Source organism: Callorhinus ursinus, unplaced genomic scaffold, assembly GCF_003265705.2.
Source record: "Callorhinus ursinus isolate GAN/ISIS: 27379988/994484 unplaced genomic scaffold, GSC_fseal_2.0 scaffold2, whole genome shotgun sequence".
NCBI classification, from domain to species: Eukaryota; Metazoa; Chordata; class Mammalia; order Carnivora; family Otariidae; genus Callorhinus; species Callorhinus ursinus.
Genome location: NW_027397064.1, coordinates 43,093,638 through 43,114,354, shown reverse-complemented (window position 1 = coordinate 43,114,354; position 20,717 = coordinate 43,093,638). Strand labels below are relative to the sequence as shown.

General features: G+C 37.0%; 1 protein-coding gene and 1 long non-coding RNA gene across 3 annotated transcripts in view; one reads left to right on the top strand and one right to left on the bottom strand.

The window, feature by feature from the left end:
- The first annotated feature begins 347 nt into the window (after nucleotides 1-347).
- Nucleotides 348-20,717, top strand: part of WDR75 (WD repeat domain 75) — a 33,291-nt gene continuing 12,921 nt past the window's right edge. For both annotated transcript variants that reach the window (XM_025848764.2, XM_025848767.2), the window contains exons 1-8: nucleotides 348-501; nucleotides 5,673-5,802; nucleotides 8,367-8,432; nucleotides 9,309-9,399; nucleotides 12,732-12,856; nucleotides 14,324-14,394; nucleotides 15,383-15,502; nucleotides 15,830-15,918. In XM_025848764.2, the coding sequence (XP_025704549.1) occupies nucleotides 416-501; nucleotides 5,673-5,802; nucleotides 8,367-8,432; nucleotides 9,309-9,399; nucleotides 12,732-12,856; nucleotides 14,324-14,394; nucleotides 15,383-15,502; nucleotides 15,830-15,918 (778 nt within the window). In that variant the 5' untranslated portion in view covers nucleotides 348-415. The remainder of the gene's footprint in view (nucleotides 502-5,672; nucleotides 5,803-8,366; nucleotides 8,433-9,308; nucleotides 9,400-12,731; nucleotides 12,857-14,323; nucleotides 14,395-15,382; nucleotides 15,503-15,829; nucleotides 15,919-20,717) is intronic.
- Nucleotides 9,425-20,717, bottom strand: part of LOC141370675 (uncharacterized) — an 81,201-nt gene continuing 69,908 nt past the window's right edge. Inside the window, exon 3 of the long non-coding RNA XR_012374929.1 lies at nucleotides 9,425-9,565. This is a non-coding gene — a long non-coding RNA (uncharacterized lncRNA). The remainder of the gene's footprint in view (nucleotides 9,566-20,717) is intronic.

Below are 20,717 nucleotides of genomic sequence, written 5' to 3'. Positions count from 1 at the left end.
TCATCTCGCAGGGACCGAATCAAAGCGGAGAAAAAAGCGGCCTGGTGGGTGGGGAAGGGAGGCCGACTGGAGGTCACGTGATAGGACACCCTTCTCTTCTGGCGGAAGAAGATATATAATCAAATTGACAGGGCCAGAGAAAAGAAAATTAGCACTAAATAAAAGTTCAGGGGTGTCTAATATAAATTCATTGTCTCTATGTCTCTGTTTCGCTTCTACCTTTTTACATGTGTCCTAATTTAACGTTGCCCACACAAAAGATGGCGGCACAGGCGCTGGGTCCTACCATCGAGACTGAAGCCTAGAGGGGCCCAGGCACGGGTTATGAGGGCTGCGACTCGGGTTCTACTGCCCGGCCTCCATAAAGGAAATTCGGGGCGGGCCCACGAGCGTGAGTTCCTGCATCTGCGCAAAGATGGTGGAGGAGGAGAGTGTCCGCGTGGTTCGTTGTGGCGGCAGCGAGTTGAACTTCAGGAGAGCGGTGTTTTCTGCAGATTCTAAGTATGGGGCCACCGCACATTGCCAACCGGGCTGGGGGACGTGAGTCGCCGGGGGGGGGCGGGTAGGAGGAAAGAACTGTCAGGCTCGTCCGGACTCGCAAACCCGCGTTCTGGGCTCAGGGAAGGGGGAGAGTGCGGGGGAGCTCGCAGGGCACGCGTGAGGCAGCCGGTGCCTGAGTGCTGTTGAGAGTGAGAAACCACTTCGTGCCCTGGCACCGCAGGCTGGGGCGCGCTTCTCCTTCTCAATACAGTTTACCTGCAAGTAGATTGAGGGACCGGGGGCGGATGCGCGTGTCCAGACTCAGCTCCGCGTTGGGGGCGGCGAAAAAGTCCAGGTACAGGTTTTGTACGCTACCGCTCTTGCAATACCACGGGGAGTATTTCTCTTTCGGAAAGAATCGGGACTTTGAGTTACTGAGAGAGTGAAGATGTCCGTTTTCTCCACACTGCCCTATTCTCTGAAAAGGTATTTTGGCAACCTTTTTGCAGCTTTTCCTGGGTACGGATGTTAGATTCTATGCGGGGTAATAACATATAAACCTTGGTCCCTTTTCTCAGGAGTTCAGTATAGCTGGAAACCACACAACTCGCTGGGTTCAAAACCCGGTTCTTCCATCGTGTGAGCTTTGCGAGTTTTTAATCTTTGCCTCAGTTGCCTCATCTGTAAAACAGGAATGCTATTTTGTAGTCTGTCTCACAGGGTTGTTGAGAGGGTTAATTGCTTTAAGACATATGAAGCAGGTAAAATAAGCCTGGCATTAATGGCTCGGTGTGTGTCCGCTGTCATTATTATTGCTCTGTTGTCAGCATCATCTAGAAGTGACACAATGTAGGAAGAGATTTCAAATCATTTAAGGACAGAGTAGCCCTTAGTAAAAACGCTTTCTATCTTAGAAGAGTAAAGATTGTATCTTAATGGAAGTTTGTATCCCTCACAATATCTTGCTTATGAGTGTATAATAGTTGTTGAATGCATACATGACTGAAGGAATTTTCATAAACTGTCCTGGAGGCAAAAAAAAAAAAAAAAAAAGGAATCATCCTTGGTCTTTACATGAAAGAGGGTTTTGTTGATAGTCATCTTCTAAATCAGGAAGAAACCCAGACTTCAAGAGGGTGCCAAAGTTCTGCTACTTTGGACTTACATCTAGATAGCCAGTTTCTTGTTCCAGTGTACTGGAACTCTACACCTTATTCACTATAAGAAGATTCACTGTGTTTCATTTGCTCAGTCCTACAATTTAAGTATTTGTCAGCTGTCTGTTATAACAGACTGACATAACAAAAGCTAAATTTAATATGGATCCTACCTTCAAGACCTTACAGTCTAATGAGGAAAAGAAATTAATTAATTTTAATTAATTTAAATAATTTTATAATTAATTGATATTAATTGTAACATGTTTCATACTGTGGTACTTTGGGAGTTCATAAGAAGGAGAGAGTACTTCAGACTGGTGAGGTTCCTGAGGAAGTAACCTTTAGGCTAGGCCTAAATAGGTGAATGGTATTTTGACTAGGGGATGTGGACAGAAGGCATTCCAAATAGGGGGCACAGAACGAGCAAAAGGAATGAACAGACTGTGGTACAGTTAGCTAGTGTGAATGGTATATGAAGAGAGCTAGTGTGGTTGGACAAGAAACATGAAGCCAGTTCTTGATTGTTTGGTCCAAAGAGTGTATTTTTTTTTTCCCCTAGATGGAGGGTGGTGGGAGGTAACATGGTTGTGGTTTCTTCAAGAAAAATTAATCCAAAAACTGTGTATAAAACTATGTAATAAGTGGTGGAGAACAGCAAGATCAGAGGTGGGTTGGCTTAGCATACTTGAGGTACAGTGTTGGCATGGAAGGGAGAATGATGTAGTGAAAGTTTTCCTTCAGTAGGAGGACCTTGAAAGACTAATGGGAGTTTGCCCCACTGGTGATATTGGGGGAGGACATCCAGGCAAAGTGTGCAGCTTGAAATTGCTGGGGTGGGGTTGGGGGTAGGGAGTTTCATGTGTGTAAGTCAGTATAGTTGCAGCATAAAGGAAGTGGTAGGAGAAGAATCTGGAAAAGTATAGACAGGACTTAAAAGATGAATGCAGGCATCCAAGCAAGAGATTGCTTTGGCCTGAACTAAGATATATTGAAGATGAAAAGACAGAATTTTGGAGCGATTTGGCAATTAGGATTAATGAGAAGATGTTGAGTTCATTTTGGGGCCTGATGAGTGTAAGGTACCTGTGAAACAACCGGGTGGGCCAAGCAAGCGGTAGGTAGAAATTCAGTCCTGAAGGCTGGGGAATTTGGTGAAGATTTAGATGTGTTGTTGTTGTTGTTGTTTGGTTTTTGTCTGTATAGAAGGTAGTAATTAAAATCAGTTCTCTAGCAAATTAATAGGGTTATAATGAACTCATCAAGGATTTGAATATTATCTAAAAGATACTGTAGGGGTTGGCTAGGTTATACAGAAAGAAGGTAATTTTGTATTTTGCTTCAAGGAACTTACCAAGAAAGCTGAAATAGTAAATAAAGCAATAGAATTGTGGAATTTTAGCTGTCTCCTCTTGGTCACTGGGACCTCTTGGAACGAGGACACAGAAACCGTATCTACTCTGCCTACCTGAGAGGGTTGTTATGAGAGGCAAGCCGAGAGGTGAGTACACATGAGAGTAGGTGGCATTCCTGTATCAGATATTACTGACTCCTGGTCCAGCACTGTTTGTATTACATCCTGTTACTTCCCCCCTTTATAGGATGCTCTGCATTAGGTTGCTAGAAAATTTAAAAAAGTGGGTCATTTTTGCCTTTTGCATTCTTAAATTCCCACAAAGCTAATGTCTGACTCTAAATATTTTTCTTTTGTAGACCATTCTGCGTACTGCTGCTGTAATACTTTTCCTTAAGTGTTACTGTCATAGTGTTATGACTCTCACCCTTATTCCTAGTCTTACTCCAAACCCTATAACAATCTTCTGTTGCCTTCCTTAACTATAGCTCTTTTCTCTGGCTTATGAGGCTTCCCTGATCTAGCTTAACTCTGCTTATCCAGTTGTGTTTCCTGACATAACCCATTGTACGCACTTTTCTTGTTAGGTACATTTCCTGTCTCTTGTAGGTTCTGTGTTCGTTATTTCCCAGCTTTTGCTTATGCTGCTACTCTTTTTCCTTCCCAGCTCTTAAATTATGCATCCTTCAGAGCCTCATTTAAGTTCTGGTTATTTACCAATAATGTTGGTAAATTCTCCCAACATTATTCAGCCCATATATGGCAAAGCTGGCATTCGAACCCATTTGTACTTGACTAGTTAAAAATGCACTTTTCCTACCATACTGTTTTTCTGTTATTAGATTTATAAAAAGTACACACACCCTTCCTCCCCTGAAAGAGCTTACAGTCTGGTAGGGGAAGTCTTTCAGTATGCCATGTGGTAAGTGCTGTGATGGAGCTAAGCCTACCTATTATCTTGTAGAAACATTCAGAGTGGTGCTGATCTGGAGTGAGAAAATGTGGGAAGGCTTCACCTGAGCTGAATCTTATCTTAAGGAAATATAAGAAAGAGTGTTCTGTGTAGACTGAAAAATTTACAAAAGTATAGAGAGAGCATATCATTTGGGGGCTTGCATTCAAATTTAAAGCCATTCTCTACCTAGGAGCAAGGAGAGAGGAAATTCCTTTCCTCTGGGGAAGCATATCAGAGTCAGGTGTTTTCTTGGCACACCGTACCCCCTCCCCCAACCATCATCTAAGGACTGCCTAGAGGACCCATTAGTACTAATGGAGTGTGTCCGTGGGGAGTACAAGGTTGTTGGAGCTGTGAACCACTTGAGTAGAGCATGGTTTTCAAGTGAAAAAGTAGTTCCAGATAGACCGGCTCAAATCACCAAAGGCCTTAAGAGTTTAGATCATATCCTAAAGGCAGTGGGAAAACACTGACAAATTGTAATTTAATTTTACCTCTAAGGAAGTAATGTCAAATTTGCAAAATTAATCTGGTATGAGCAGGAAAGATGAATTGAAGGGCCACATCTAGAGACTGTAGGAAGCCCTTAAGAGTGGTCCAGGCTGGAGATGCTAAGACTCTGAATTAAGGTACTCATGGGAATAAAGAGGAGGATCCAGCCAGAAGGGTAACCATAAATCTCAGATGTTTTGTTGCTTGAACTTCCTTAATCTATTAGACAGTTAAACACAACCATTTCCTGACTTTCTCCTGGCTACAGCACTTATAAAATGCATCCTGATTTCAGAGAGGTGAACGTGTGAAAAAGAAAGTGTCTTAGAACTGATAAAATAGAGTAATGGTAACCCTGGTCGGCATTAGAAGATTTACTCTTTTGTTACTTTGTAATAATTTTTTACTGGTTCATTTTATCCATTTAGTTTACCAAATCTTTGAGGATCCTGTTGGTTCCGTTCAACAAACTAGATTGGACATTGGGAATCAAAGATGAATTAAGGCCTTTGTCCTATCAGAGCTTATGGACAGATAAGGAAGGTAGATACATATGTAAACAATTTCAGCACAATGTGAAAAAGAGATATATGTAAACAATTTCAGCACAACATGGAAAATACTAGGATCAAGTCGTGTACAGGGTGCTTTGAGAGCACAGAGAAGAGGTCTAGCCTAGGAATTCTGTAGTTTGTACCTTCTATAGTGCATGGAAAAACCCCCTGCCAGGCACGTATAATGTTTAGTAATGGCACAGAACAAACATTTTTTACTTTGTCGAGATTGGAAGATTTGTACCTCTGAGCTTTGTTCTCTGGTTATATCCACAATGAAAACTGTCAAATAAATATTGCCCCCCACTTAACTACTTTTAGTAATTTAGTAGCCTCTGCCATGAATCCAAAAAGCAAAACCAACATTTTAGCAACAAGAAAAAGAACTGTCACGAAGTCTTTACACTCTGCTCTAAAAGAGGCCTTGCCAACCAGAGAGAACTTTGACTTAGTGTTTATAAGGTGGTGTGTCCAGTGAACAGTGAAGAGTGGGGGATATGGGAAGATGCTGTCAGAGTAATGGTATATAGTAAGTGAATACATAGCACACAATTTTTAATATATAGTTCTCGAAAGTATTGAAAGAAACCTCTGTTGCAAGTTAAAAAATTTTTCATGGACTATAAGGAAAGATTATACTCTCTATAGAATGCATGAAACTTAATTTTTTCTTATTTCAGGTATATCTTCTGTGTTTCTGGAGACTTTGTTAAAGTTCATAGCACAGCTACAGAAGAATGTGTACACATACTGCAAGGGCACAGAAATCTGGTGACTGGAATCCAGCTCAACCCCAACAATCATCTACAGGTGTCAAACGATTTATAATTGACTATTTTAATGTCGGCTTTGTTGTTGCCAGAAGATTATGAATTGATTTTGGCTGAGAAACTTTCCAGGTTGTAATTAGAAAAATACAGGTATCCCTTGCTTTTCAAAAGATTGTATTATGCTACTTTGTTTTTACAAAGAAAGAAAGAAGAAAAGCAAAAATAGCATTCAGTATTTATCTTGCAGCAAGGTGTTACAGAGGCAGCGTGACACCTTCCAGTGAGAGTAGCACCATCAGTCTCCTTCCCCGGGAGCTACACTCAGCATCTCAGCACCAAACCACCGTAGCTTTAAACTGTCTGCTGTGAGCATCTGTACTCACATCATACGTCCATTAGCAAGATGAGTCCTAGGGTATCAGAAAAGCCTAAGAGAGGTTATTTTTGGGGTCTGGGAAAACAGAATTTTTCCACATAAATTAATAGTAACTGCTTCTTCGTTTACATCATTTCTTCTACAAAAGGTTTCATAAGAATATTTTCTCATAGCAGGGAAGCCTGTATGTTGATTATCTGATTCAGGATATTTTTCACATATTTTTAGTTCTTAAAATAGCGTCACAGCCTAGAACTGCATTGCCCCTCATTCTGTGAACCATTTGTTCCAAAGGATGCTACTAGGTGTTGCTTGAAAGAAGACATTCTTGGCTATATGAGTTTCTGAAATTCAGGGCTAGGCACAGTTAGATGAATTTCTTGGTTGTAGATCCTCTCAGGTCCTTTTATAAATAAGCATTGTGAATATCCAAAAGGGGTGTTTCTCAAGCTTATATGCCCTTGAACCCTTTGGTTTCTGGAACACGTTTTTGAAAATGCTGGCTAAAAGGGATTGATGCTGTAGATATGTTCCCTTACAGATGAGGCTCTTCAGTGTTGATGCAGATGTTACCTAATCTTAAGGCCAGTGCTGGACAAGAAGGGCTTCAGTGGATGGACCAGTTAACTTCAGGACGAACTTGGGAGTCCAGTTTAAGGCAGATCCTTCCACTCACCCCACAAAGCAGCTCTTCTCAGAATTCAAAAATAATGAAATGTCATTTTAATTCTGTCCTTACATTTCAGCAGCTGCTAAAGAGATCTCAAAAACATTTTACTCTTGCTCTCGTTTTTGATCAAGTTCCATTTTTCTAGATTAGTCACAGCTAACTTGGAAGTATTGCTTAATATAAGAATAGATTTGCATTGCCATTCACTGTATTATCACAGAGGAAGTAGGGCATAAAGTGACAATGATCTTTTCTTTCCAAAATTAAATGAGCTACTGTGAAAATCAAAGTTAAGTAGCTTTTCTGCAGGGTGCAAGCACACATTTTTTTTCCTTGCTGTCCTCTGAGGGTTTGACAAAATAGCTTATTGTTACGTGTAGCATTTGAATGTTTTTCATAGCAGAGATATCCTTTCTTTAAAATTGGAATTTGTGAAGTCTGTATTCCTAAATTTTGTAGCAAAACAAAAAACAACATATACAAAGCATAAAAAATCTCTTTCATCTTACTGAAAGTTAATAAAATTAGAGGAGGACTATTTTATTGACAAGTTTGGTTGAGGGGATAGGGAGTGCAGATTCTCCGGACTTTAGAGTCATGGGATTTGTGTGCTAACCATTGTTTTGACAGTGATTGTGTGGTTGCCTTATATTTTACTGATCTATGTTCATGATTTTTCCTTTGTATGTAGTACTTGTATGTTTCTACTTATTATAATTCTTTTACTTGAATAGGTAATAGTCATCATCCTCTCTTCTCTGATTCCATGTCCTCACTGGCAGAAATCTTAAAATTTCCACTTTCAGAAAACCTGAAATTCTTCATAAACATTATAAGCGAAGTATTTTTCACAGAAACGGCAACAAGTAATCCACTGTGACCTTAGTAAAATTAAGTCCATTGGGACAAAAATAAAAGTAAAAGTACATGTTATTAAGGCCTTCTGGTGTTACCAAAGCGTGGTGCACAAACCAGCGCCACAAATGGTTGGTTACCATTCTGCAATGAGAATAGTGTAGGAATGGAGTGACCCAAAACTTTAGAGCACTTCGATGTTGCTGCAGCGTCCAAATGCATAATAACTTCTGTTGTGTTTTACAAAAGTATTGTTCCTTGATGTGTTGGACATTTCTTTCTTTCTTTCCGTTTTTTGTTTTTTGTTTTTTTTTTAAACAGGACATTCTCAGGTCATCTGAGAAGCACTCCTTTAATACCCATGTAAGATGAAAGCGGTTCTGCTAATAAAAGTGCACTGGGTGCTAGGAGAAATATTAGCAAGCTCTGAAGTGCTATTCATAGCTCAATGACTTACCATCTCCTCTTGAAGCTAGAGCGTTGACTTTTATCCCCCCTCATTTTAATTAAAATTTTGAAGTTCCTTCAAAGAGCTGTGATTAGATTTTCTCTTTTGCAAAAACAATATGAGTAGATGACTCTACCTCTTTAAGACTAATAATTTAATGAACAGAAAATGTCTTCTGTATCACATAATTATTCATTTGATATCTTAATGAAGTTCTATTTTATAATAAATTTTTTATTATTTTTACCCTTTTAGTTGTATTCTTGTTCCTTTGATGGCACCATTAAACTGTGGGACTATATAGATGGCATTTTAATAAAGGTACGTGTTTTGATCTTCTATTTTTCTTATTTGAAAAGGGATGGCAACATCATTTAATGACACATTGTTTTCTTCTATAAGGCCTAATCTTTAGATAGCCTTTCTAAACAAGTTGTGAAAGTCACACACCATAAAAGAAAAGAAAGTTGACTATTTGAAAATTTTAAACTTGTAACAAAAAGGTGAGCAATAAAATGAGAAGAAAATATTTACAAGAGTTACTATCCCTAATATACAGAAAATATACAGAAAACCAATAAGGAAAAACTAATAACCTAGTAGGAAAAAATTGGCACAGGGTGAGAATATGTAATTCACAGGAAAAAAATAACAGTAAACATGAGAAGGTGTTTAATAACCTCAGTAATAAAAAAATTACACAGCATTTTCTCCTATCAGTTTAGCCAGATTACAGACTGCAAAAACAATCTAGTGATAGGTAAAGTGTAGAGAAACAGATACTTTTATTTTTGTACATAGAGTACAAATGAAAATGAAAAAATAACTTTTGCTCCAGCAATCTCACTTTTAGGAATCTCTTGTTGAAATAAGGACATGTGTGTAATAATTATAGCATTGTTTATGGAAAAAAATTGAATATAACCTTGATGTCTGTTAAAGTTTCATATTCATTCAATAGAATACCATATAACCATTGGAAAGAAACAGGTGGATCTATATGTATTAATTTGAAAATTTATTTAACAAATATATATTGAGTGTCTTCTGTATACCAGGTATTCTGATGTTGGGATACAGCAGTGAGCAAAATGGATTAAAAAAAAAAAAAAATCCTTGCCCTTTATGGAACTTATGTTTGGGGGTTGAGATGAGAGTAGACAGACGATAAACAATATGGTACTTTTTATCTTTCAGACTTTCATAGTAGGGCATAAACTTCATGCCATCTTTACTCTGGCCTGTGCTGAGGATTCTGTCTTTGTTATAATAAATAAAGAAAAACCAGGTATAGTATAATTAATTTATTTTGTTTTATACAGCATTGGGTTGCTCTTTCCATAGTTTCTCAAAATATAACAGTTTGGTTTTAGTCTGAAGTTAACTGTTTGGAGCTGGCATTTAAATTGCTTCTGTTATTATTGCATTCATTTTGGGGAAGCTTCCCAATAGTTCTGAAATACACAATGCGAAAATGATTACTTAATATATAGTTGTAATAATAGATTACAGAGTTCAAATTTCAAAGCTGTTTTGCAGAAGTGGGCTAGAGTTTGTTTTTCTACTAACTTTAATTGGCCATTCTTAAGCGTCACTGTTCATTTTATCAATTATTGAACACCCTTTTGTTGATCCTGAATCTGTCAGAAATGGTATAGAAAACAGTTTGATATTAAGAGCTAGTAGTGTGAATAAATTATTCATTACCGTTGGAGCATGATTTCATTGAAATTGCCATGTTTCAAAGCATTTTATGAATTCCTGGAATATCTTCAGTGGTTACAAAAATTGTCCTTTAGCAGAGAATTTGATACATCAGAACATTGACATGAGGGATATATCCAAAGAATTTTTCTAATACTGGAATTCAAGAAAGCCACTGCATCTTCTGGTGTTCTGTATAAAATATAGCTGTCTTCAGAATTCAAAAATGAAAGCTTTAAGATGGTTACAGAGCAGTCTGCTGGATTGGCTCATGGCTCACTAGCTAAATGAATCCTTCCCATGGTATATTTTTGTTTGTTGTTTGGGTTCAGTTTAGGGGTGTGGTAATTTTGTTTTGTGTGTGTGTTTTTGGCTGGAACAAATTTGCAGATTGTTTTATATCATGGACTTTTTTTTTTTTTAGATTTTATTTATCTGACAGTCACAGCAAAAGAGGGAACACAAGCAGGGGGAGTGGGAGAGGGAGAAGCAGGCCTCCCGTGGAGGAGGGAGCCCGATGCGGGGCTCGATCTCAGGACCCTGGGATCATGACCTAAGCCGAAGGCAGACGCCTAACGACTGAGCCACACAGGCGCCCCTATATCATGGGCTTTTAAATTACCTGAGAGTAGTTAAAACTATAAAAGCTAAATCTGTTTTTTAGCTAAAAATCATTTAGTGAAGTTTGTTAATGAGTAATATTTATCTATCAAAAATGTGACATGAAAGAATAAAAGCAGTAAGTTCAGTTTTCTTATGGAGCCCATAAACCACCTCTAAAGGATATTCCAAAAAATGTTCTGGAAATGGCAACATTTCTTAAAATAGTTAAGTCTTCTTCCTAGTTGACGGTTTTAGATAGCCCTTTTCATATTTCAGTTCTGTTTTATATATGTGTGTGGATTCTTAATGTCTATCCACATACTAAAAATTCAGATTCCTAATCTCCCTAACTGACAATTGATTGATTAGTTTTGAGATTTAGTCTAGGATTCTGCATTTTTTTTTTTTTTATTTCCCCAGATGATTAAGCTCATCCTTCACATTTGGTAACCAGTCTGTATACTAACACCACGATTTCTCAGTTGCAAGGGTAGTTGCTAATTGTTGTAGCAAAACTTTTCATCCCTATTAGTGAGGTCAGTGATTCTTAACACTAGCTGCACATTAGAATCACTCCCAACTAACTTAAGATTCCCTGTGCTGGGGCCTGTTTACTTAAATATTCCCTAGTTGAGTCTAATGTGCAAGCGAGTATAGAAAACTACTGATCTAAAGTAAAGATCTTGGCATTTGCCTTTCAGAGTTAACCAAATGCTGTAATGTAATTTGAATTCTATTCATGGTGGGATTAGTGTTACTCTCCAGTACTTAACACATCATGAGAACTCAACACGTGAAAATCTATTTAGCTGTTAACGTAAAAATGTGAATCAGGCCTAAGACGGCATTTCATAGAATAGATCAAAATACATATATCCTTCATCAGTTTCATCTTTGTTCCACAATCCGAAACCAGCCTCTGATTGAAAATTGTATAAATCATGTTAAGGTATGCTTTGCTGCTTTAAAAACATTTTTTATTTACATGTCATATTTTTAGTATCTGACTGAAAACCTACTACGTGCTGGATACTATTCTGATTGCAGAGAACAAAACAGACAATCCCAACAATAAGCAGACTAGATCAGTCATCAGATGTAATAAGGTGAAAGATGCTTTAGAGAAAAATATAGCAGGGGAGGAGAATAGGTAGCTTTGGAGAAATACATATTTAAATAAGTGGTCAGGGAAGGTTCTGAGAAAAATATGCTGTGCAGCAGTATTGGAGAAGCATGTTCTGCAGCATTTCTAGCATGTTTGAGGAATAGCAGGGAGGCTGGATTGGAGTGATCCAGGGGAGAATAGGTAATATATAGCTTTATAGGCCATTGAAAGGACTTTGGTTTTTACTCTGAGTAGTTAAAAAGCTGAGTAGTTAAAAAGAGTGAAATGATCTGACGTAGTTGTACTAGATTCTCTGGCTTGATGAGAATAGACTATAGGGGACAAGGATAGAAGTATAGCGTACAGTTAAGCGGTCCTTGCTTAGGTGGTGAGAAATGATTGTGTTCTGGGTATCTTTGGAAGATACAGCCACCAGGGTTTGCTGATGGTTTGATGTGGGATATGAAAGAGAGTCTAAGATAACGTGAGGAAGTCTAAGCAGCTGGGTAAACGGCGGTGCCATTTCCTGCAGTGGGTAGAGTTGGGGAAGACTAAATTTAGAAAGGAAAATCAAGAGTTCAGGGTTTGGGCATGTGAAGTTTGAGATGACTGAGAAGGCTAGAAAAACCAAGAGTTCAGAGCAAATAATCAGGCTGGAAAATGGGAAAATGGTAAATTGATGTGTTACAGAAGTGTATATTCATTTTAATGTCTGAGAGAATAAGGAAATAGCATAGTAAAATACAGCTGTTTTCTCTTGGGAGATTTTTTAAATGGGATGTAAAGAGAACAACATGTCAGTATTACAGAAGAGAGATATCTTGTGACTGTGGTAAGCACATAGCATTTCTGAAATCTCTTGGATGGGTTGTTGCCTTTGGCTGCTCAGTTCACCAATACACCATATTCCATCTCCATTGTAAAGGGCAGCTTAATATTTTGGAATACAGAATATACCAGTAAGATAAATTGTTTTCTGTTTTAACATATATAGAGCACGTATGTGTAGGAGTTATGAAATTAGACTTCCATTTAAAACTTCTATATTCAAATGAACAGTCCAACTTGAAGGAATATTTTGTTCAAGATAGCCTGATTTATCACCATCAAATGAATTCTAGAGTACTAAGTAACAGTTTCATATGAATAAGTGCACATGTTCATTTACTCTAGAGAAGCTTTATATTAATATAGCTTCCTTTGGCTAGATGTTTTTCAGCTGGTTTCAGTGAAACTGCCAAAATCATCAAGCCAGGAAATAGAAGCTAAGGAGCTCTCCTTTGTTTTGGATTATATAAACCAGTCACCCAAGTGCATTGCCTTTGGAAATGAGGTAAAATTTGTTTTGGTTTTCTATTTTGTACATAAAATCTCTTTGCGGCAATGCTTCCTTTGAGCATTTTATGTTATAGTCTCTGAATATTGCCTTGAGTATTTTTGTTATGAGCTAAGAAGTTTGTTCCATTACTTTAGCATGTATTTATGGTGTAGATATTTTAGGATCCTTAATCTTTATATACTATTGTTCTTGTAAACCCTCTAATTGTTCAAAAAATACCAATATTTCAGCATTTGAACTCTTTCTTAGCCTGCTCCATGTAAAAGCCACTCAAATCCTTTCATTTTAGACTATGTGTCTTTAGAAAATACGACCTCCCTGTCCATAATCAGTGTGCCCATTTTAGAAAATTGGGAAGTTAAAGTGAAGAAATTAAATCTTAAAAGTGATATTTGAGGTATCTCTTTCTAGACTTTTTCCTAAACGCATATAAAATAACTTCTCCCAAACTAAATTAGGATCTGAAGGCTTTTTAATCTTTGTTTTCACTTAACATTGCAACACAAGTGTATACTTATATGTTCCTCAGAAATAATAACTCTCTGATGTTTCTACCATGATTTAGCCTTTCCCTATTAATAATCACTCAGTTATTTTCAAGTCAAGCGCCACCGAAAGTCCCTAGATGACATTGTGGTGGCATGTTCCTATAATCTAAGTTTGTAGCATTTTTTTGGCTTTGTTCTTAAAAAAGCTAATTTCTTATAGTAGAGAAAACACTTTAACATTAAAGACTGACAGTACTGAGCATTGGCAAGATAAGGAGCAAAGGTAAACACCTGTTCTTACCATGAGCCAGCAGTTCCACTCCTAGGTAGAGAAATGAGAACACGACCATAAAATGACATGTACCACAATGGTTAGTATTCATAGTAACTCCAAAGTGGAAATAACCTAAATGTTCATCAACAAGAGTATAAATAATTTGTGATACGTATTCATTTATTGGACTACTACTTCATAATAATAGAAGCTAAAGAATGAATGACTCTCAAAAAGGTGATGATGAGCTTGAGTTCAGACAAAATTGTGCATTGCACCATTCTCTTTATATGATGTTCTAGAACAGAGAAGTAAACTGTGGTGATAGAAATCAGTGGTTGCTGAGAAGGGCAGGGACATTGGGAATGACTATAAAAAGGAACAAGGAAATATTTCTAAGGTGAGAAAAGTGTTCTAAATCTGGTGGTGGTGACATGGATATACATGTCAAACATTGTACTGTTTTGTATGTAAATTATGTCTTAATGGAAAAAATTCAAATATAGGACCTAAGTTCATCTTTTAATTTTCTATGATTATTTTAAAAGGATTATCCTTTCCATAGCTAACTATATCATTTTATATGAATGTGCTCAATCTGCAAAAAAAAAAAATGGTTACTGTATTAACTTTTGTGATGAGAACATTTCTCAAAAAGTGTTACCTATTTTTGTGAATGTCATCTCTTTGAAATACTAGGGAGAATATGTTGCTGCAGTACGGGACTTTTACTTGTCTGTCTATTTTTTCAAAAAGAAAACAACATCGAGGTAAGAATTTCTTTTTGATAGCTTTATTTACTTGAGTTGGTTGTAATTTTATTTCATCTTCATACCTGTGATCCAGAGCTATTTCTAGTTTCATGTTGCAAGTGATTGTGAAACCACTACATTACAGAGGTAGAGTTCTTAACCCACAATGGATAGGTTGAAGGAATTATTAGTCACAAAAACCTAGGGAGCTTTGTTCAACCAAAACCCTTTGTCCACTTAGATTCTGGTGTGCATATATGATGTCAAAATTGGATGTAGTTTGAAAAGGCTAGCCCAGGTGATCCTTACTGCCTTTTTTTTTTTTTTTTTTTGGTTATAAGAGTGAATGTAGGCTTTGGGATACCGGGTTTAAAGTGAGTCAAATTTAGTCTCTCTGAAGCCCAGTGTACCTCAAATTAACATATATTTAAAATGGGGAAAATATCTACCCAATAGAATTATAAGGATGAATAAAATAACATATTTAAGGAGACTCTTGTCAAACCCGAGTAGTGACTCTTCAAGTGACACTGTCCCCTCTTCCCTTTTACCCTGTCAAGATTAACATGTTTCTCTTTGCAGTATAATAAGGATCCTGATTATCTTTGGACCATTAGCCACTTCTCTCAGATATAATTTATTAGGCTTCTTCACTACTAATGTTAAAATTTAGCTTCGGTTGACAAGAAATTTGAACAAACTTGGCTCAGGCAAAAGTCACTGAAAGGACTGTCTTGGCTTTACTTTGATGTCAGTGGCCTCCGTAAACAAGTTATCATGGTAGAATGTTGATCACATGGAGTTTATACTCTATATTAATTGGTGTGTGCAAAAAAAACATTCTTGATTCTTAGTCACAGTTTGTTTTTTTTTTTAAATCATGCATTTATATTCAGTGAATTTTCGGAGCTCTCCAGTTTGGTTGATAAGGGTGTGAACTCCCTTTTACTTAACTACATCACCACTTATCAAGAGACTTTAATAAGGGACAATTTTTTTCTTCTAGGTTTACTTTATCATCATCAAAAAATAAGAAACATGCTAAGAACAATTTTACATGTGTTGCATGTCACCCAAAGGAAGATTGCATAGCAACTGGTCACAAGGATGGCAAAATTCGTCTTTGGTCAGTTCACTTATGAAATGCATGGTGACCCTTTATATTATTATTTTGTATTAGTCCTGCAGAACAGAGCTATCTTTGGGCTCAGGATAAAGGATAGTACTGGTAGTAGAGATGAGGCTTTGCTGACATCCTCCCTTTCTTGTATTTCTGTGCTCTTCATTGCATAGACTTATTTTTGAATTTCTAACCTTGGGCTTGTGGGAGGAGTTAAAATTTCCATTTTGTCTATAATTGTTTTATTAAGAACTTTTTTATCATTACTTTTTGCCATTACTTTCCTAATTTAATGCCTTTGGTCAAATAAACAAATTTAGTTTTCTCCAACAGGAGGAATTTTGATGATGGTAAGAAATACACATACACATGTTTACATTGGCACCATGATATGGTTATGGATTTGGCTTTTTCAGTGACAGGTAAGTAAAGTTCAATAATTAAAATGAACTATTGAAGTATATGGATCAGCATTCACTGCGTTTATAGTTTGAAAGGTTTAGAATTGCATGGACCAAGAGAATTGTAAACTTTCTTCAGCACAGTACCATACATTATAGGTTTCAGAGTTTGAAAATGTACACTTGTGATAAAGTCCTTGTTGTTAACATAAAGAACCTATTAAATTACATTAGTCTTTTAAAATGTAATTATAATTAGCCATGGCTAAGTGCTTGTTGTCCGTAAAAGTAGCTATAGTTTATCTTGTACAAATGATTATGCTATGCTTTATATCCAGTACCTCATTTAATTCTTGAAGCTATGAAATAGGCATCATTTTGCAGATGAAGTGAGATTTGTAGTTGAGAACTAATTTGCCTAAGGTCGCACAGCTAGTAAGTGGGATTTGGACCTAGGTCTAATTCAAAAATTTGTTTTTAACTATTAGAATGCCTCATTTGCATTCACAATTTAAAATTAATTCAGAACTTCTGTTTCATTTAAGCTGCATGAGAGTGTGGCTGTAGTGATTGACAAAGTACCACACCCATTTATGATAAAACCCTCAAAAAGTAAGCTTAGAGGGAACAAACCTAATCATAATAAAGGCCATATGTGAAAAAACCCACAGCTAATATCATGTTCAATGCGAAAAAACTGAGAGCTTTTCTTCTGCAGTCAGGAACAAGACAGGGCTGTCCAGTCTCACTACTGTTATTTAAGATAGTATTGGAAGTCCTAGCCTCAGCAGTCACACAATAAAAGGCATCCAGAGTGATGAAGAAGAAGTAAAACTTTGTTTGCAGATGACATGATATTGTATATAGAAAATCCAAAAGACCACCAAAAAACTGCTAGAACTGAGAAACGAATCCAGTAGAGTTGCAGGATACAAAATCGATGTACAGAAATCTGTTGCATTTCTATACACCAATAATGAAGCAGCAGAAAGAGAAATTAAGGAATCAGTCCATTTACAATTACACCAAAAGCAGTAAGTTACCTAGGAATAAACCTAACAAAGAGGTGAAAGATCTGTATTCTGAAAACTATAAAACACTGATGAAAGAAATTGAAGATGACACAAAGAAATGGAAAGACATTCCATGCTTATGGATAAGAAAAACAAATATTGTTAAAAAGTCAGTACTAGCCAAAGCAGTCTACACATATAATCACTCCCTATCAAAATACCAACAGCATTTCTTCACACAGCTAGAACAAATAATTCTAAAATCTCTGTGGAACTACAAAAGACCCCAAATAGCCAAAGAATCTTGAAAAAGAAAAGCATAGCTGGAGGCATCACAATTCTAGATTTCAAGTTATATTACAAAGCTGTAGTAATCAAAACAGTGTGGTACTGGCACAAAAATAGACACATCAAAGGGACAGAATAGAAAGCCTAGAAACAAACCCACAATTCTATGTTCAATTAATCTTCGACAAAGCAGAAAAGAACATGCAATGGGAAAAGACAGGCCCTTCAACAAATGGTGTTGGGAAAACTGAAGAGCAACATACAAAAGAATAAAATTGTACCACTCTCTTACACCATATACAAAAATAAATTCAAAATGGATTAAGGACATGAGAGGCATGAAACCATCAAAATCCTAGAGGAGAACACAGGCAGTAACCTCTTTGACATTGGCTGTAGCAACATTTTTTCAGATATGTCTCCTGAGGCAAGGGAAGCAAGCAAGCAAACTATTGGGACTTCATCAAAATAAAAAGCTTTTGCACAGCAAAGGAAACAGTCAACAAGACCAAAAGCCAACCTATGAAATGGGAGAAGATATTTACAAATGACATATCTGATAAAGGTTATAACCAAAATATATAAAGAACTTATACAACTTAACACCCAAAAAATGAATAATCCTTGTGCAGAATAAATATGGGCAGAAAACATGAACATTTTTCTAAAGAAGACATCCAGATGGCCAACAGACACATGAAAAGATGCTTAACATCACTCATCATCAGGGAAATACAAATCAAAACTACAATGAGATACTACCTCACCCCTGCCAGAATGGCTAAAATTAAAAAAAAAAAGAAGGAATAACAGGTGTTGGCGAGAATGTGGCGAAGGGGGAACCCTCTTGCACTGTTGGTGGGAAATGCAAGTTGGTGCAACCATTTTGAAAACAGTATGAAGGTTCCTCAAAAAAAAAAAAAGTTAAAAATAGAACTACCCCTACAATCCAGCAATTGCACTACTAGGTATTTACCCTGAGAACGCAAAAATATTAATTTAAAGGAATATATACACTCCAATGTTGATAGCAGGATTATCTACAATAGCCAAATTATGGAAGCAGCCCAAGTGTCCATCAACTGCTGAATGGATAAAGAAGTAGTGATGTATATACAATAGGCTGTTACTCAACCATAGAAAAAGAATGAAATGTTGCCATTTGCAAAGACATGGATGGAACTAGAGAGTATTACGCTAAACAAAATAAGTCAGAGAAAGACAAATACCATATGATTTCATTCATATGTGGAATTTAAGAAACAAATGAACAAAGGGAAAAAGGCAAACCACTAAGAGAACAAACGGGGGAGTTACCAGATGGGAGGTGGATGGGGGGATGGGGATTAAGGAGTTCACTTGTGATGAGCACCAGGTGTTGTATAGAATTGTTGAATCACTATATAGTACACCTGAAACTAATAAATACTACACTGTATGTTAACTGGAATTTAAAACTTTTTAAAAATTATTAAAATAAAAATATTTTAAAAATCTTCCTTGAAAATAGGATGATCAACATAAATTTTGAGAGGTACATTTTGTCTTTACTTTTAGCACCCTCACACCTATGTAGTAAAAGTTATATCAGTATATTTTGACTGGTTTCTGAAAAAGGGGGACTGGATGCTAAAGAAGATTATGTGTCTGGAGAAAGTGAATTTTCTTTCTGCAGTTCTTCCTAGGAACTGTCAGAATAAGTCTTAATACCATGTGCTCTGGATCCTTACAGGGTTACTTGGGTTTAACTCACTGGAACTGGAGCCTCAGGAAGTAGAAGGCATCTTCAGCCTACTGTGGGTTGGGGTGGGGAACAGTTACTGATGTATATGGGTGTGGGACCCTGACAGAGTAGTATAACAGTTGTGATATGGGAATTAAGAATAGAGAATGAAGAGGGTATTAACCCTCTGGATAAAAGATGTAGGCTGCTCTTATCTTTTCCACCCTTCTCACAAGCCCCCCCCGAAATACAAATGGGGGGCGGGGCATGTGTGTGTACATATGTATGTCATGTTCCATGCAGCATCATTCTGCCTTTCATCCTCAGTTTCATTTAATCTGCTGTGGCCCCTGCCCTAATCTGGGCCAAGACCAGTTGATACTTACTGTCACTGACTTTGCTCTATTTTGTTACCTTGTCCATCTTGTCTGCCACCTCTCACACCAGTTAGCAGTCACAGCTCTCTGTGGTGGCTTTACTTAAGCCCTGGAACATTTGAGCCTGGCCTTCTCAGATGGGTCTTAGGGAAGGAGTAGACTCTTTGGCAGTCAAAGAAAGGGAAAGAAAAAATACAGTGCACCTCTACTGTGAGCCAAGGCTTTGGTATAGGAGGTACTGCAGCTAATCTTGGCTTATTAGAGAATTGAATTCCTGGTTTTATAAGTCATGTGAGTATTTGTAAATAAGAATAATTAAATATAGTACATGGGGGGCACCTGGGTGGCTCAGTCAGTTGAGCATCCCATTCTTGGTTTCAGTTTGGGTTGTGATCCCAGGGTTGTGAGATCGAGCCCTGCACTGGGCTCCACACTGGACACAGAGTCTGCCTAAGATTCTCTCGCCCTCTGCCCCTCCACCTGCTCTCGTGTGCGCAGGTGCTCTCAAATAAATAATAAAATTTTTAAAAATATATAGACACACATATATGTATGTACATATATATATAGTACAGGGTTTTCAGTAGAATGTCAACATTGGTCTTGTGTCAGCATTGATCTTGTATTGGTGTAAGACAATAAAAGAAGAAAATTAGTTGTCTATGTAAATGAGCTACAAAGTATAGTTGCTTTGAGAAGTGGTTATAAGTTCAGGCAAATATGAACAGTATCAACTGTTTTGCCTGTACTTTGCACTCAGTCACACTGTGTGTGAGCACTGAAGTAATTAGTTCTTTCCAATCCTTAATCCCTTCTTGTCTCATGTCAGTATATTAGGACCTCCAGTTAATGCTAAGTTACTGAGAATTTTTATCATGGGAGTAGAATTCTATCATTTATTTTTTCTACATCTATTAAGATACTCATGATTATTCCCTTTATTATGTAAATGGAATTAATTACACTTATTTTTCAAGTGTTAAGATAACCTCACATTTTTACGATAAACTCAGCTCTGCAGTATGTTATCCTCTTAATATATCCTTGGATTCAGCTTGCTAATACTTTGGGAATTTTCATCAGTCATGAAATTGGCTTATAACTTTCTTATAATTTATTAGGTTGGTAAAGGATTATGCTGTTCTTGTAAACAAGTTGGGAAGTGTTTTTTGGGTTTGTTACTTGGAAGAGTATAAAATTGGTTCATTTCTTAAACGTTTGGAAAAATTTGTCATTGACGCCATCTGGTCCTAGAGGATGTGTGTCTGTGTCATTCAGTTTTTCTATTATTGGCAGAAGAGTTGATCAGCAACAAACTAGTTAGATATTGTTGGGAAGGAAAATCCCAGAATCAATGATTGTTAAGTTTGTTGACTCTTAATCTCAGGAAACAAACTGAGGGTTGTTAGAGGGGAGGGG